This window comes from Marmota monax, unplaced genomic scaffold (assembly GCF_021218885.2).
Source record: "Marmota monax isolate L192 unplaced genomic scaffold, Marmota_monax_Labrador192_F-V1.1 WCK01_AAM20220418_F8-fsc00014, whole genome shotgun sequence".
In the NCBI taxonomy this organism is placed as follows: Eukaryota; Metazoa; Chordata; class Mammalia; order Rodentia; family Sciuridae; genus Marmota; species Marmota monax.
In genome coordinates this window covers 14,270,804-14,288,618 of record NW_026695222.1, presented here as the reverse complement: position 1 = coordinate 14,288,618, position 17,815 = coordinate 14,270,804, and the positions used below count along the sequence as shown (strand labels likewise).

General features: G+C 54.9%; 1 protein-coding gene across 1 annotated transcript; it reads right to left on the bottom strand.

Moving 5' to 3' along the window:
• Positions 1 to 27: 27 nt before the first annotated feature.
• LOC124085394 (putative BPIFA4P protein) lies at positions 28 to 16,379 on the bottom strand. Its single transcript, XM_046433049.1, has 5 exons — positions 16,304 to 16,379; positions 15,103 to 15,250; positions 13,745 to 13,849; positions 12,943 to 13,077; positions 28 to 127 (listed from the first exon to the last, which is right to left on the bottom strand). The coding sequence occupies exons 1-5, from the start codon at positions 16,377 to 16,379 to the stop codon at positions 28 to 30; spliced, it is 564 nt and encodes a 187-aa protein (XP_046289005.1).
• Positions 16,380 to 17,815: the final 1,436 nt, after the last annotated feature.

The following is a 17,815-nucleotide window of genomic DNA, read 5'->3' as shown; positions in this document are numbered from 1 at the left end:
TCTAGGACCTGCAGGTGTCAAGAAGGGTCAGATGGGGCCCGGGAAGATGGCTGTGCGGGTGGCCACGTGGATGGATGGGCACATGGCTTTCTGTAGGAAGATGGCCCCAGAGCTGGCCCCCAGCATGCTGTGGGGAGGTGGAGAGTGGACTCGACAGCAGCAGGCGGCTGGCTCACATGGCAAGGGTGGAACGCTGGGCAGGCCGGAGCCCCAGGGGGCTTGGTTGCCTGGAGACGCCCACCAGGGCCCACTGTTGGGTCATCTCTCCCAGACCCTGACCCAGGAGGCAGGTTGGTGGATGAGTGAGCGAGTGGGTGGGAGCGGCCCACTCCAGGCTGTCCAGTTTGAACTAGGTTTTTCTTAAGGGCAAGAAAAACCAACCTCTGTCCCCAGGGCCATGTTGGTTTACCAGAACAAAGAGCTAATGAATGTTTCTGAGTGCCCCAGGGCTGAGCAGAGGAGGAAACACAGTCTCAAATCCTTACCAAAGGATAGGTTTCTGGATGGGTGATGTCCCCAGCATCTCCCATGCTGGACACGTGGTAGTCCTGATGAATGCTTGTTACAGGGTACAGATGACTGGATGGATGGGTGGATGGTGGCCTCACCTTCCCATATAAGATTTATAGGAGGACAGACAAGCTCGAAGCTGAAGCATCAGGTTAACCACAGAGCCCTGGGGTGGGGAGGGGCGTCAGAGAGAATTCAGTTCAAATCCCATGTCCTATCTCAGGGATGCCAGTCTAAACTGGGCACGGTGGCCCTCCCCTGTCACCCCAGCAGCTCGGGAGGCTGAGGCAGGAGGATCACGAGTTTGAAGCCAGCCTCAGCAACATCGCGGCACTAAGCAACTGAGTGAGCCCATGTGTCTAAATAAAATACAAAATAGGGCTGGGGATGTGGCTCAGTGGTCGGGTGCCCCTGGGTTCAATTCCAGGCGTGCCCCCCCCCTCCAAAATAAGAAATGGCAGCCCACCCAGTGTCCAGCTCCAGCCCTTAGAGGTTGCTCCTAGGTCCTCTCTTCTCAGCTTGTACAACCCACACGTCAGGAGACCCTGTCCACTCTTCCAGAACCTGATCACGTCTGACCGCTTCTTAGCCATCACTGTCTTCATTTGAATTACTGCAAAGGGACCGTTTCCCTAGTAGCCGTCCCTGCTCCCCCGCAGCCCCTTCCCTGTGCAGCACCCAACCCGTCATGTGAGGCACAGCAGGGACCCTGCCCCTCCTCCGACCCCGGCTTCCTGTTACGCACTGAGCAGACTCCTCTGTGCGTGGCCTCCCCCGGCAGGACCCCTATGCCCCCCCTTCCTGTCATCTGCTCACTCCACAGCAGGCCTGGGGACCTGGGCCCCACAATCCCATGACGGAGGTGCTGAGACAAAGGCCTTTGTCACTGACCCTCTGCTTTCCACCCAACCCTGGGACATTGTGGGGGATATGGAGGGTCCCACACAGGTAGCAGATGACAATGTCTCCTTTGAGAATTCCCCAGAGGTCCTGGCTGCGTTCCTGGGCAGTGAGCTCTGGTGTCGTAAGAGATGTGCTGGGAACGGCGGCTCGGGGTGTCGGCTTTCTGCTCTGCGAGGCCCCCCTTTCTCCAAGTTCATGCTCCGCTTGGGGATGTTTGTAGAATATCAGTTACTTCAAGTGTCCTTTCCTAACCTTCCTGGTCTTGTGCAACTGGTAAGAATTTTGTTATTTTTTGGTCAAGAAAATAGGAACAGAGTGGGCGGGCACCAGACAGAGGGACAAATCTGTTGTCCCTGACCCTTAGGATACCTTAGCCCAGGGCTGGCTGTGCTTCTTGGAGTCACAGAATCTCATGACCCAGTGACCTGGAGGGTGGGGACTCTTGGTGTTTGGTGCATGATAAGGAGGACAGAGTTGGGGGACAAAAAGGTCCCGCTCAGGAGGTGAGCCCTGGATTTGGGGCCAGGTCCATGCGGAGTCATGTGCTTTAGACTCTTGGGTCAGGTATGGGGTATGGCATTAAAAAACTTCTTAAATATGTAATTCAGCTTCCATCTCCGCCCCTTGGCAGACTTGGGGTCCAAGGATAACAGGATAACAGGATGGCCCTGCAGGCCTCGGGGGTGGGCGGGGCCGAAGGGGGATGTGCCTGCCAGTCACATTCTAAGACTGCCCTTGTCTTTGTCCCCTCTTCTCTGAAACTCAGCTTCCTCATCCAGAACCCAAGGTGGCTGGTGAAGGGTGCCTGGGTCAGAGGAACTGCAAAATGTATACAGGAGCACCTCTAGCCGGGTGCAGTGGCACACAGCTGTAATGCCGGCAGTCTGGGAGGCTAAGGCAGGAGGATCGCCAGTCCAAAGCCAGCCTCAGCTATTTAGCGAGGCCCTAAGTAACTCAGCGAGACCCTGGGTCTAAATAAAATATCAGAAAAGGGCTGGGGATGTGGCTCAGTGGTTAAGCACCTCTGGGTTCAATCTTTAGCACCCTAAAAAAGTAGCAATAATAATAATAAAATTAAAAAAAAATAAAGGAGTCACCTCTGTTAAGACTGTCACTGTGAGAGCATGACTGGCGGGTGGCCCTGGCAGGAGGACATTCCAATGCACAGATGGCATGGGCAGTGGAGGTGCCATGGTCCCGGGTGGTGAGCCCCGCTGTCATTCATTCACTCACCAGGAAGAGGCACTGAGACCATCCAGCACTAAATGCCTGGCGCTGCGGAAGCTGGGGCCATGGGGGTCTTCAACATGCCCACGACGGGCTGTGGCTGTGAAGGGTGGCCAGGCTGATTCAAGGGAAAGACGGCGTGTTGGCAAATGACGCAGCGGCCGCTGCTCCCGGAGAGTGGGGACGCTTGGCCCTTTCTATTTTTTTTTAGACTTTGGTGGACATTTATCTTGTCCGTTTATTCACATTTATTTACATGAGTTCGATTCTCAGCCCTGCGTGGCCCTTTCTGAGCTGCTGGAGAATGGGCGCTTCTCCCTGGGGCTCATTCCCTGGGCTAAGCCTGCTCTTTGCAGGATCCACTTCACCCACATGCCACACAGTGAGGGGACAGGGACAGCTCCCTAAGCTCTCAGCCAGGCTCAGGTCCACTGGCATTCGGCAGCCTCTCTTGCCCTCCCAGAACCCTCCAGGTTGTCATTTCCTGTGGACACGGGAGCTCGGGACACTAGCAGACCCCGCGCGTGAGCACATTGTTCCTAGCCTTCATCTCAGGCCCTGCAAGCCTGCTCTGTCCAGATGCACTTCCGCTTGTAGTCCACGTGGGGGTCTACGAGAGTCCCCGAGGACTCCCTGGGACAGCCTGGGAGGTACCAGGGCTCCGGAGTCATCCACGCGGCAGAGCCGCCCGCTCCCTCCACGACCACACGGGGGCAGCCGCAGCGCGGGAGCTGGAGCGCTGGCTTAGCCTCTCAGGGAGGACGGGGGAGGCCAAGTCATTAACAATGACCAGCCATTCAGAGCCTCACCCGCCTTCAGCGTCAGCCAGGAGGAAAGAGGAAGTGTCTGCCAGTCACCCTGAAGATGGCACCGACCTGAGCGATTATTAATTTCTTCCTTCAAACAACTTGGCTTCTCCTCCGCTGCCCATTTCCTCTCTCCAAGGGACCGAGTTTTCTTTCTCTCCTTGTCCCTCTTCTTCTTTTATTAATTTTCTTTGGCAGGTGTCACTCAAAATTGTTCATCCTGCTTCACCTGCTCCTAAATTCTCATGGCAGCTAAGTTCCTCCATTTGGATCTGCCTCTGGGAATCGGGAGGCTATTCTTGGGGGAGGATTGTGTGGCTCTGGGAGTGACATTCCCCAACGGGGGGGGGGGGGCATTCATTGCCCAGGGAGTCAACAGTCTTACTGAGCAAAGCCGGCCAAACCTCCCACCTTTGCTGACTCGTAGCCCTGCCAGCCGAGGGGCAGTGCCGGGCAAAGGAATTCTAAGATGATTTCAACGGAGGCCAAGTGATGAGTACCGAGTCCGGCAGAGGAATTAAATGAGAAATGACATGGGGCCTGGAGGGTGGGAGCAGGGCCCCCCAGATGGGCTGGCCTGGATCCCCTCTCAAAGCTGAAGCTTGGAGGTCTGTAAGAGCCACAGGAGGCGAGGGCTGTGGATGTCCCAGGTGGTGTCTAGCCTGAGGCTGGAATGTTGAGAAAATTAATAAAAGAAAATTAATAAAAGAAGAAGAGGGACAAGGAGAGAAAGAAAACTCCGTCCCTTGGAGAGAGGAAATGGGCAGCGGAGGAGAAGCCAAGTTGTTTGAAGGAAGAAATTAATAATCGCTCAGGTCGGTGCCATCTTCAGGGTGGCTGGCAGACACTTCCTCTTTCCTCCTGGCTGACGCTGAAGGCGGGTGAGGCTCTGAATGGCTGGTCATTGTTAATGACTTGGCCTCCCCCGTCCTCCCTGAGAGGCTAAGGAAGTCAGTGAACCCAGAGCAAGAGAGAAGGGGGAAGAGCAGCAGGGCAGGGGCTCAAGTCTGCGCATGGGGACAGATCTGATGTGTCCTCGAGGGCCACGGTGAGGACCTGAGTGTTATTCAAGGACTGACACAGGTTTGAATTCTGATTCTACTGATTCTTACTGATGTGGCTTGGGCACATCCCCTCTACTCTCTAACCCTCAGTTTTCTTTTCTAATATCTCAAATGGAAGCCCAGAGTGACTTGAGGATTCAAGATCTTAGCTTTGTTTGAATTCTCCCAGATATTCCTGTTCCAAGTCTCAGAACCCATATCCTCCCCATCAATGCCTTAACTTTTATTTTATTTATATTTGATACCAGGGATTGAATCCGGGGGTACTTTACCATTGAACTACACCCGCACCTCTTTTTAGTTTTTATTTTGAGCCAGGGTCTCACTTTGTTGCTTAGGGCCTCGATAAGTTGTTGAGGCTGGCTTTGAACTCGCAATCCTCCTGCCTCAGCCTCCCGAGCTGCTGGGATGACAGGCATGCGCTGCTACGCCTATCGATGCCTTAACTTTTTAAGAGCAACTTGGTGAGGCTTTGGGTGTAAGTTACATTGTGATTATGTAACTCAGTTCTGATTTTCGGGGAGATCAGCCTTGCAACTGCAAGAAAGAGATGCCTCTTTGATTATCACTAGAGAAGTACTCTGGTTATTTTGTTGCCACTCAGACTCACCCCTTGCTGCTGTAAGAACTTCCAGTTCACCAGAAGCAGCCACCCTAGTCCTTGTGGACACCAGGAGTGCCACAAGGTTATGTGCGTCCGCCACCGGTTTCCCAAATCAACGGCTGTGCCGTGTTCGGGGGACCGGAAGTTCAGAGGAATGAAGAAGATAAATGGTTTGCAGAATCCCAGACCCAGCAGCGCAGCAGAGAGAGGGTTTGGGGACCAAGAGACAAAAGCTTCATAACCAGTCTAAAAGGGTAAGTGGCGTGAGTGGTGTGACGTAATGAAGTGCATAGGTGAGTGCCAGGTGTGAAGTGGGGACTTTTTGAAAGGCTGTGATGGCGAAGAGTGAGTGAGGGGCGGAGCCGCAGGTGGAGGGGGTTGGAGCGGGCGTCAAGCTGCATCTAAACCGAGGCGCGTGCGCACTGAAGAGCAGCTCCTTGGCCCTGGGCGTCAGTAGGTGTGTCTGCCCCAGAGCAAGGTGCTTTAAGGAGTTTGGGAGAAGAAACCAGGTCACATAAACCCGAGCAGCAGACGAAGGGGAGGACATAGAGGCTCCGAGTGACCTTTGGAGAAGACTAGTGGGGTTCAGGAGCGAGATAAGCTTTCTCCCACAAAGCATCACTTTGTGGATTGTTCTTGAGGAGGACACTTTGGGGGTGACACCAAAGTCCTCACTGCCCCGAGGATGGACCTGCCCAAAGTCACAGAATCGGTCCAGCAAACATCCCAGATGAGGCAGGGAGCCTTGGTCCTTAGCTTTTGGGAAACTCCGCCCCAGAATGTCCAGCAACTCCTGAGACAGGACAACGAACCGGCCTCTTCCAGACTTTGTGGTTATGATCAGACCAGCTCCCTCGGCTGCTGTGGCCCCCACCCACACGACACTGCGCAGGAAGGACAGTCTGCGAGTCAGAGCTGCAAAAGCATTTATTGCGGGAAGATCATGGGGTCAGCACGTGACCCTGGTGGGATTTGCGGGAGCAGCTTCTCTGCCCTGAGAAGGAGGGGGTCTTTGGACCCGCGGAGGTAAGTAACGCAATTTCAGGGGACGTGATCGAAGGCAGGTGGCAGGCGGAGGGTGGAGGGCATTCCCAGGAGATCAGCAAGCAGGACCTGGTTCGGTGGAGACAATCCCGGCGTCAGGCTCCGCCAAACCCTCGCCCAGCAGCCGGGAGCCCCTCCCCAGCCTGTGCCCTCGGCCGCCGGCAGGTGCGGCCGCCCCTCTCCATGGTGCTGAAACACGTCGCCACATGGCAGCCCGCGGCCCTGCCTGGGTACTCCACAAGGCCGCTCATCAGCTAAGGTGGGTCTGCCTACCTTGACCCTCTTCGTGACACTTTAATATTGGCAATTCCCTGACCCTTATAAGCTACTTTCTACACTCAACCGAATGTGCCTGTGAGCCGAGTGTGATAGGGAGGTCACAGATTTCCACTTCTGTGAGAAGTGGAGTCCCGAGAGAGTGTGGGGATAAAATGAGACAGGTGCTCCAGGTCTTCCGAAGTTTTGCAAGTGGCAGTGAGAAGGCTTGATAAGAGCTGGACCGTCCACTGGCTAGTAGCTGGCCACATGGGGCATCTGGCACTTCAGGCACAGCCAGTCCAAACCAAAACGCGCTCTTCAAAGAAAATGCACACCAGCTCGGCTTAGTACAAAAGCAGAATGCAAACTGTTTCACAATGATTTTATATCGATTCCACGTGGACGTGAGAATATTGTGCTTCTACTGGGTAAATTAAAATATGACTAAAAATCAGACCTTCTGTTTCTTTCTTTCCTCCTAAAAATGTCTTTGCTACAAAACTCAAAATTACACGGGTGTCTCGTGCCACATTTCAATTTGGTAGCCCTGGCTTAGAGAATCCCATAACTGAGCTCTTCAACCGAATGATGCGGATTCAACGATGGTGCCGACCATTCAGTTTCTTATGTGCCCTTCATAGACTGCACCTTCTTAGTGCCTCAGTCTGCCACATGTGCCCTTGTCCTCAGGGAGCATGTGTACAGATCTCTAAGAACTTATCCTTACTCCTCAAAGGACGGGGTCTCCATCCCTCATGACCCCTGGGACCAGCCCCGCAGCTTCTCTCTGAAGCCCTGGACCCTTTCCTGTTCCTGTGTATTTGCATGTTGTGTCCTCTGCTTAAAAGGCCTTTTGTCACCAAGAAACTTTCCACCACGCTTCAGTCCCCAGTTCCAATCCTGCTTCGTCTGGGATGCCCCCAGGAAGTCCCCGGGCATGGCTGCTGGCTCTTGCTTCTCTGCCTACCTAGACCCTCAGCCATAGCACCCCACTGACTTGTTTTAACCCTTTTTAGGCTGGTGACTCTTGAGGTCAGGTGCCATGTGATCCTGACCCCTCAGATCAAATGTGGAACAAGATAGAATTCCTGCCTCATGAAGTCTACATTCTAATGGAGGAGAGAGAAAAGAAGCAAGAGTATTGTAAACTCCGACAGCCATGAGTGAAGAAAAATACCCCAGGGAAGGGACTGGTGGGCGTGCTTCTTTTTGAGACTTCAGATGGTGGCATCTGAGCACAGGGTATTTGGCACAGAAGGCAAATAAAGCATGACAAATGAAATGAATAATGGCATCATTACAGAATGTCCCCCCCGCACCACTCTTGTACGCATGCCTCCTATAACTGAGCTCCCTCTACTGTCCAGCCATCTAGGCCTCCTTTCTTTGCTTTGGAAAGGAAAGCTCATTCATTTATGCCTCAGGGCCTTTGCACATCTTCACTTTCTGCTGAGATGTTTTTTTCCTGGGTCTTGGCACAAGTCCTGCCTCTCATTCAGGGCTTGACTGAAATCCTTTTCCTCAAAGAGCCTTCAGAATGACTGTATCATTTTGATGCTTCCCTTCCTGCCACCATCCCCATTACTCATTCTCATATCTTCCTACTTTGTTTTCTGCAAAATACCTGCCACCCTCTGGAATTTAGTTGACTATATACTTATTTCCTTGCTCCTTGTTATATACCTGGTTAGAACACAAACTCCAGGAGAGCACAGTCCTTGTCTACCCTATTTGCTGTGTATCCTGAGAACCTAGAACAGTGTCTAGAATACAGTAGATGCTTAACTAAAATTTTATGAATGAATAAATGACATAATGACGAAAAGGCCCAGAGTCATCACTAAGGAATGGAAATATGCTCTGGTCTCTCACCTGATTGGTAGTATGTGGCTCCTTCACTTTGAGGGTATTTCGTTGGTCTCTTGATCATCGCTGGGCTGCACAATTTTATCTAGAATAAAAAAACAGAACCTCATCCAGGGGGTTGGGAGAGGATCCTAGAGGCCAGAGGAGTTTCCTCTGTCCAACTGGAGCAGGCCAGGGTTGGGAATGAGCCAAAGGCATGGAGGCAGCTTTCTGATTTTTTGGGGGGTGTTGGAGATGGAACTCAGGAACCCCATGCTCGGCAACCCCTCCACCAACCTGGGCAACTTTGTGAGACCTGCCTCAAAACAGACAATTCACAGGGTTTCGGGGGTAGCTCCCTGGTAGAGGGGTGCTCAGCATGTGCAAGGCCCTGAGTTCCATCTCCGGCACCAAAAGGAAAAAGCCATCGGTGGAGTCATCCAAGACAGCCAGTGACAAGTCAGAGCTTCCCGCCCCAACCTCTGTCTCTGCGCCTTCGGGGACCCCACTGACAACCCTGTTTTGAGGCCCAATTGCTAACAGTGCCGGCCCTGTGGCTGAACAATGTGGGTTCTCTCTGTCTCTGCCAACTTCTTCCGTGAAACTATGGTCAAATATTTTTTTCTCTCGCTGTCTCTGTTTCCTCCTCTGTCACCCGCAGAGAGGGCTGAGCCCTACCCGATGGAGCGGTGTGGACTCATCTAAGACCCTCCAAGTTCCTGGCATATAGAAAAGCACTTCCTAAGCACTTAGTTTTCACGGCCAGTCTTCCTCACGGAGTCAGTCATCGATCAGCAGGTTGGGAACAACCACTTCCTCCCAGATGAATCTTGGACGAGCCGGTCACTCATAAGCTGATCTCGTGGAATGGGACAGTGGAGGAGGTTGGCATTCTAGGGTATCCACTGACCTGGCCATCTCTCCAAAGTGGTGGCCCAGCAGAAGAGCGAGGTTGAGCTTCTGAGCTGCCCTCTCACACTCCCTTTGGGCTAGCCTGGGAACCCAAGCTGTGGCAGTGCCAAGTCCACCCGGGTTTCCTTCATCAGAAGTAGTGAGCTCCCTGTCAATGGAGGCATGTGAGCAGAGGCCAGAAAGATTGCTTTCTGGGAGGGTCCCTTAAGGGAACTTCAGAAACCCCAGCATTAACACTCAGCAGGACTAGTGAATATCGAGCGAATGAAGGGAAAAAAAATTTTTTTTTTTTTTTTGGTACCAGAGATTGAACCCAGGGGCACTTAACCACTGAACCACACCCTCAGCCCTTTTTGGCATATTTTATTAAGAGACAGAGTCTTGCTGAGTTACTTAGGGGCTTGGTAAGTTACTGAGGCTTTGAACTTTGAGGCTCACAATCCTCCTGCTCAGCCTCCTGAGCTGCTGGGATTACAGGTGTGCCCCACAACATCCAGCCAGGAAGAGCTCTTCCAACCTATTCATTCTAATGGTTTTCAGACTCCTGAGATTCAATCTTAAATTTGTCACTTTGGGTTTTGGCAGACATGGAAATTTTGGGTGTTTGGGGTAGAGACCACTGGAAGGAGGTAGTTTTTGTCTGAGCTGAAACCAGGCTGATTTTCTGAAATATGCAACAGTATGCATTTGGGAGGAGGGTCAAGGGGGAATCAGGCAGATCTTCTACCCCAGAGAAGTTTCCATTCATATCTCACCTTCTCTAGGATTTTGAGGCCAAAATAGAATCAAGCATGCCCTTAGCTGGGAATGGGGTATCAATGGTGAGTACAGGCACCGTGCTTAACCCTGGCCTTGGTACACTGGACTCCCTCAGAAAATGACAGCTGTATTTCTTAGGTTTTTGTTTGTTTGCTTTTTGGTACTGGAGGTTGAACCCAGAGGCACTTGACCCCTGAGCAAGACCTCCAGTCCTTTTTATTTTGACACAGGGTCTTGCTAAGTTTCTGAGGCTGGTCTCTAGCTTGCAATCCTCCTGCCTCAGCCTCCCCAGTTGCTGGGATTCTAGGTGTGCACTGTCGTGGTTGAGTTTTTATTATCAGGGACCATTCTTCCTTAGCAGGGAAGAGATCTTTGGTCTAGGAGAGGTATCAAATGAGGTGAGTGAAGAGGGCAAGGAAGAAGTCTGAGTTCCTTCCTGGAGTTCTCCTGTCCCTTGCCCCCTCCAGCACTTACTTATTATTTCATTCACCACCTCTGGACTCAGGCCAGACAGAGCTCTGTCAATCACAGGACACATCTGAAAGGCAAGGTCATGGGCTCGAGTCGGTGGGGGCTCTGCCAATGCAGCCCGAACAGGGCCCTCAAGGAAAGGTGTCCTAAGCCAACACCACTGAGGGGACACACAGGTAGGAGGGGTGGGGGGACAGACTGCAACGGGGTCCTATGTCAGCTCAGCCTTTGACAACTGCATGACTTGGGGAAGTCATGGACCTTTTCTGGAACTTTCCTTAAGTTTAAAAATGGAGATAATAACATGACCTAGAGTATGAGATAAGAAGATTCATGGAAGACGCTTGAGCATCGGGTGTTCACTGATGATTATTCATGCTTTTGTACAGATAAGGACACTGAGTCTTGGGGAACCCCATCAACTCACCTCTGGTCACACAGATGCTGATTATTATTATTATTATTAGGTACTGGGGATTGAACTCAGGGACACTCGACCACTGAGCCCCATCCCCAGCCCTATTTTGTATCTTATTTAGAGACAGGGTCTCACTGAGCTGCTTAAGGCCTAGCTTTTGCTGAGGCTGGCTTTGAACTCGCGATCCTCCTGCCTCAGCCCCGTGAGCTGCTGGGGTGACAGGCGTGGGCCACATCGCCCGGCAGACGCTAGTTTTGGTGGGGGTTAAAGGCCTCTGTGGAGCCCATGCCAGCGCTGGGTGGGGCTTCCTAAAGGCTGCCGCTGTCCTCTGAGTCTCCTTCCCGGGACTTCGTCCCACTTCCCACCCACCCACCGCCTCTGGGTCTCCGGGTTCTGTGCACTCACCACTTCCCCCAGGTTGTGGGTCATTGTGACCAGCAGGACCCTCTCTATGCCTTTGATGACGAACTCCGGCAGCCTGGGGACCCTGCGTGGAGGAGGAAGGAGCTTCTTTCTCTGCATCTTCGCTCAGTGACCCCCCGTGGCTCGCGGCCGCCCCTGGTTTCCAGAGCCCCTGGACCCAGCCTCGGACTCCTCCTCCGCCCTGTTTAACCCGGGCCTGTCCTTGCTGTGCATCGTTTCCTCCTCCCTGACTGTCCTGTGACCGGCCCCCCCCCCCCCCCCCGGGCCTCCCTCGGTCAGATCCCGCGGCCTGGGGCTCCCTCCCCAGACCCGGCCTCGGCCCTGCCCCCGGCTCCTCCTCTCCTGCCCGCTTTTCTGTTTCTGCTCAGCTGAGGCCACCGTGGACTCCTCTGCTGCCCAGATGGCCACAGCCTGTGTGAAGGAGCGGGATGTCCTCCCTCAGCGGGGGAGATGCAGTAGCCAGGTCCCCAGTCCTCACGGGGGACGACTCTGACCTATTCTCAGGCCAAGGTTTATCTTTGTTCTCCACAGAGGTGGCAGAGCAGCTGGCCACCTGCCCCACCAGGGCTCACAAGGGCACTCACACCCGGGCTCTTCTTGAATCGTGAGCCACTGAGACGGATCAAGATAGAGAATCTTGAATGTAAAGGACAGGGTCTTAAAGGGCTGGTGATGACCACTGGACTCAGAGGTGGAGGTCAGCCTTAAAGAGGTTTAAGAGGCGCAGGCCTCTAATCCTAGCTGCTCGGGAGGCTGAGGCAGGAGGATTGCAAGTTGAAGGCCAACCCCAGCAACTTAGCAAGACCCTGTCTCAAAATAAAATAATAACAAGGGCCAGAGCCCCTGGGATTCTAGGGGTGCACTGCCAGGGTTGAGTTTTTATTATCAGGGACCATTCTTCCTTAGCAGGGAAGAGACCTTTGATCTAGGAGAGTTAGATTGAACCCCTGGTTCAATCCCTGGAGGGAAAAAAAAAGTTTCAAAAAGAGAGGATCCATTTAGAAGTAAACCTGTGCCCGGATGGAAGAGGGTGACTCAGAAAGCGTCTCCTCTCTACAGGAGCTGTCACAGGCTAAGAAGGAAAGGGTGAGAGAGCTGCTCTATGGGTCAAGGGAAGGAAACCAAGAGCCACGGTGTCATTTTCCATGAAAAGTCGTGCAGATGAGAATAATTCTACTGAGTGTGTTTGTGGGGGTGAAGCCCGCCAGGGCCAGCTGGCCTCGGGTCTCTCTGGTCCTGGTTACTGGCCAGGGGTTTGGTGAGTGATTTGGCAAAGCCTTTCTACTTAAAAGCCGTGAAACTGTCTATGCTTTCTGAATAACACCAACAACCCATGATAGGGAATGATTCTATTCGGTAGGAAAACTTCCTATATCCAAGGATCATTAGCAACAGCAAAAAAAAAAAATTGATAGAAAACTTAACCGTCAGCCAAGGTCAGCCAAGGTCAGCCAAGGTCAGCCAAGTTGACCTGCTTTTTCTTCATTTCCATTGGATGAACCTCTTTTCACATCTATGAACTAATGAACTAATGAACAAAAGTTCAGAGGGTCATAAATTCTGTCTCTCGCACACATGTCCCCATACATGTAAGGCTGATTTCAAAGGGCGCTGCTCGGCTGGTGACATTTTTCAGTGTTACCACCCCTTGTTTGGGGTTCGTCGTTTTGGGGTGCAGAAGGAAAGAGTAGGACTCACGGGTTTTCAGGCTGAATCTGCAAAAACTGAGGCAAGAGCCGGCAGTCCCGGAAGGCGAGTATGTATCTGTCTTCTAGATCCTTCTCCAGGGTGAGCTGGACCAGTATGTCTGCCCTCACGTTGAAGGTGAGTGAGCTGCAGGGGGCGGGGGCAGGGCAGAGCTGAGGCTGGGGGAGAGAACCCCAGAGCCTACCAGGCCCCCCTTTGTTCCTACGCGCGGCCCCAGATTTGCTCAGAGCCTCCCGAGCACCCCGGAGAGATCATCTCGTTTAAAAGGCGGCTGGGAACAAGCCCAGCTCTTCCCAAGCCGTGGGGCTGGATCAGACGGGCTGCACGCAGGACAGATGATTGACACCTGTGCCTCGGGTTCTGGGGACAAAAAGGAAAAGCTCAATTCTGGATGTGGCATCCTATGAAACTGAGAGACTGTCTGAGCTTGGAAAGAATCTTCTGGAAGACTCTGAAAACATGCTGTGCAGACTAAATATCTGAGGGCCACACACAGCCCCCCAGGGTGACCCCAGGCAAAGGTGCCAAAGGGCGTTGGGGTCAAGAGCGGATTTTGATTGGAGCTGAGAGGACTCGTGAAGTCTGAATCTCTTCTCCCCCAGAAGGTCCCCAGTGGGAAGCACTCAAGTGACCTGTGGAGTCCCCAGTCTGCTGTATGAGGGGGACCCAGGCCCAGAGAGGGCAGGTGTTGACCAAGACTCTCCCAGGGACACTCTCTGGCTCTGCCTGCCTCCCACCTTCCCGCGCCCCCTGCACAAGCCACTGGAGCTGGGGACCCACAGCTGTCACTTACTTGATCACCACACCAAACAACAGCGGGACCCTCAGGTAGGCCTCGTTGCTGGCAGCGCTGACCTCGAGGGAGACTTGGAGGAGCTGAGTGTCTTTGACCTGTATCCTGGGGGAAGAAACAGCCCCGTGGGGAGGCTGGGACTTCAGGTGTGGGAGGACCTCGCCTGGGGCCAAGGCAGGTCCTGGACAGAGCCACGGCCGCCCTTGTGCAAAGGTGGCCCTCACCCTTGACCAGGTGACCTGTTTTGCTAGGCACTCCTGGCACGTGGAGTCCAGGCCTGAGGGAGACGAAGCGCTTGCCTGAGAGCTTCTCCCTGACTGTGTCCTGCCCAGGTCCAGCCCCTTCAGCTGGGACCCCCGGGCTAATGACTGGGAGCCCCGAGCTGTAGAGGGGTGGGTGGCAGGGAAGAGAATAACTGGCCAGTGAGTCACGCTGCCCTGTCAGGCATAGGTGCTGTGGGCAGAGGGCCCACCGGGTCAGGAGAGGGAGGGTGACACTAGGAAGAGCAGCACTTTAGACGGGTGGCCAGGGAAGGGACATTTGGGTGGAGTCATGAAGTGGGGGTACAGGTCACGTGGACAGAAGGTGGGGCAGGTGCAGGCCGAGCCTAAAACATGGCTGAAGCCGGGGGACAGCAAGGGACTCAGGGGACAGTGAGGAGAAGAGGTCAGAGGGGCGTCCAGGGCCAGACTGCATGGGCCTTGGGCCAACCCTGGGGACTTTAGGTTTGCTTGAGGAGCGCTAGGGGGCAGGCCCAGGACGGGGACGTGAGGCGGCCTGAGAGGAAAGGAGGTGGGGACAACGATCAGATGTTTCAGAGTCCCCCGGGCAGAGCTGACCGGGGAGAGGCGCTCGGAGGGGCGGGCTGGTGGGGACCGGGAGGGTGGGACTGGCCGCTGACGTGTGGAATCTGAAATGCCCGGGGGACAGGGGCCCAGGTCCCCGCGTTGCTGTGGCCGACCTGAGCCCAGGATTGCTGGGCCTCACCCCCTGTTATCACGTCATCAGGGCTGCTGTTCTGTCACCGGGGACAGGGGCGGCCATTGTCTCACATATTATTTCATTTAACGTTCAGCGCCCCCTGTGGGGGTCGCTGCTGTAAATGCTACTTAATGGGAGCAGAAGTTGGGGTGCAGGGAGGGGAGGAGCTTGGAGGGGTCGCACAGGGGATCAGGGGACAGGAACCAGCGTCTCCCTCTGTCCTTCGCTCCAGCCTCCTGCCTCGTCCTGGGGCAGAGTTGCTCACAATGGGGGTCCAGGGCACCAGGGCTCTAAGTGAGGGTCGGCAGGGTCAGCACACGCCCGACAAACCCACAGACTGGGACCCTGGGATGCAGGCAGCCTCCGAGACCACTCACCCCAGATTCCCGTTGGCTCTGAAGAGCAGACTGCCCAGCAGGTCCTGGGGGCTGGCGTTCCTGTAGAAGGCCCTGTTGAGCCACCTCTGGAAGCTGGTGGAGCCCGCGGTGGCCAGGAAGCCGGCGCTGACCAGTCTTTGAGTTACTTCTGCAAACAAGCAAATAAGCATTGAACGGCCCAATTTATTTACTTATTTGCTTGTTTGCAGAAGTAACTCATCTTTCTGGCCTCGGGGGCTGTGTCCAGGTCCACTCCGTCAGCCTGCAGGCACCCGAAGAGGCCCACACGTCCCTGAGCCCTGCCCTGAGCTGGGATGCAGCGGGGAACACCCTGTGGAGCTGTCATTCCAGCCAGGGACGAGGGGACACAGGTGATCCCGCAGTGGGCACAGAGACAAGCAGGATCCAGCCAGCGCTGGGAGGGGGCCGCCAGCTCAGCTCAGCTCGGGCGTGGCCGGTCTCAAGAACACATGGGCTACAGTCTGGTGGCCATGTCCTGTCCCCAGGCTGTGCCAGGCGTAAACTCCCCAGGTTTGGGATTGGGAGGAAGCTGGCATTCTCCAGGGAAAGCTGGGTGGTGGGCTGACGAGGAGCAGCCACCTGGGAGCCTCTGAGTGTGGGGATATTTCCAGAATAGGACAGAATGACCAGACACGAAGTCAGCTGATTGTCAGTCCAGCCTTTCAAGGGAAAAACAAATGACAGGGTGAGGAATTGAGAGTACCAGATGAGGACAGCAGTTCATGCAGGGAGGTCCAAGAAGGCTTTTCTGCAAAGGCAACATTTGAGCAGAGACATGACAGAAGGGAGGCAGCCACATTATAAGGCAGGTTGTAGGAGAAGAGTGCTCCGGGCAGGGGGAACAGCATGTGCAAAGGCCCTGGGGTGTGCTTAATGTGTTGCAGAGGGGACTGAGGCAGGATGGAGGGGGTAAGGTAAGGTGGTAGGAGAGTCGGGCAGGGACTCTTCCATGCAGGGCTGGGCCATGGGTTTTGATAGATAAGCTAGGACGAGGAGACAGGGAAGGGGGGACTCTTTGGAAAAGTGGATTAAATGTAGTGGTGACCAGGATGCCGATGATGGGTAGTGCTCATGGCAGCCGGGGCACTGTGCTAGTGAGACTGGCATTTGTGGACTGGACTTCAAGGAGAGGCTACAGGTCTGGGCAGCCCAGGCACCACCCCAGGATGGGCTTTCTCACCACTGAGGAGCTGCTGGGCTTCCAGGGAGCCGAGGAGCCCGCAGAGAAGCACGAGGCCGACGGAGACCTTCAGCATCTCGGTTCAGGGGCCTGCGGGGGCAGGGAGAGAGTCGTGGGTCCCCGGAGAAGGGGTGCCCAGAGATGGGGGCTGAGGGTGCCCCAGAACACAGGGGAACCCGTTTCACAAACACCCATTTACAGACGCCTTTCCTCATGGTAGAGGCCAGAGGGGACAGCGGGAGCAAAAAGTCCCAGCCCAAGGCCACAGACCCGCAACTGTGCCAGGCCCTGGGCACGAAGCTTCTCCTGCAGCGGGACGGCCTTGCCTGGCGGGGCCGCGTGACCTGGCTCAGGAGAAGGGGCTCTGGACCCACGTCTTGCCCAGCACCGCCCAAGCCTCCAGGCAGGACAACTCTTCACTGCACTGTTGGTGGCCCTGGCCTCAGAGGCAGATGGCAGAGACAGTCCCAGTCCTGCCACCGACTTGCGGGAGAAACCTGGGCAATGCAGACTCCTGGAGCCACGGTTTCCTCATCTGGCAAAGCGCAGGTGAGCATCCGGCCCTGGCTCTCAGCCTCTGCGTAAGCACCTAGCACAGCACCTAGCACAGCACCTAGCACAGCACCCTCGGGTGTGGGTGCTCTCCAGAGGGCCGCAGAGTGCTGGGAGCCCTGTGGTCCTGATGAGAGTCATTGGTGATTTCTGGGATTTGGTGGGAATCCGAGTAGTCATGGCAGCCTGGAGTCGGCCGGGGTCAAGGCCGTGGAGACCCGGGGCTGATTAAACGGAGCGCACCCTGCCCTGGGGTCGGTCCCCAGAACCTGGACCCCACCCCTCGACTCTCGGTGCTCAAGACTCCATAAAGGTGTCGTTGGTGTCATTAGCTGGGACTTCAACCCAATGGCCCTGTAAATGGCTCCCCGTGAGACCTGAGACCCCCAGGGAGCGGCTGAGGGGGTCCAATCCTCTTGAGGCACCTGAAAAGTTCAGGGGACCCTGTGAGCCCCACTCCTGGCCACCATTCTCAGCAGTTATTTGATCAGCAGGAAGACGAAAGCCATCCTTGGGGACAGCAGAGGGAAGAGGGGCAGGGTCCCCCGGCTGCCTCTGGGCTTCTCCTAATTGAAGCCTGTCTCCTGTTCTGTGCTAGAACACAGTAGGCGTTTTAGCAGGCCACAGGGACTAACAGATTGGTCTGGTTTCACGTCTGATTTAAGAAAAGGCGGTTGGAGAGCGCATCATTGCCGCGTTACCTGGATCTCGCAGGTGTCACGATGTCGCTGGCCTCGGTCGCTGCTTCCTAATGGGCTCTACAGCGGGATGAGCCTTATAAATGGTGAGTGGCCCCAGTGCTGGGGAGACGTGGCACCGGGTGATGGACGGCTGGGAAGTGATGGGAAGCCCTCCATCTCCCTGCGTCCATCCAACAGCTCCAAAGCAAACATTCCGCCCAGAGACCCGGGGCTGAGGAAGCAGGGATCCCCGGCTCCCCCAGAGCAAACACCGCTGCAG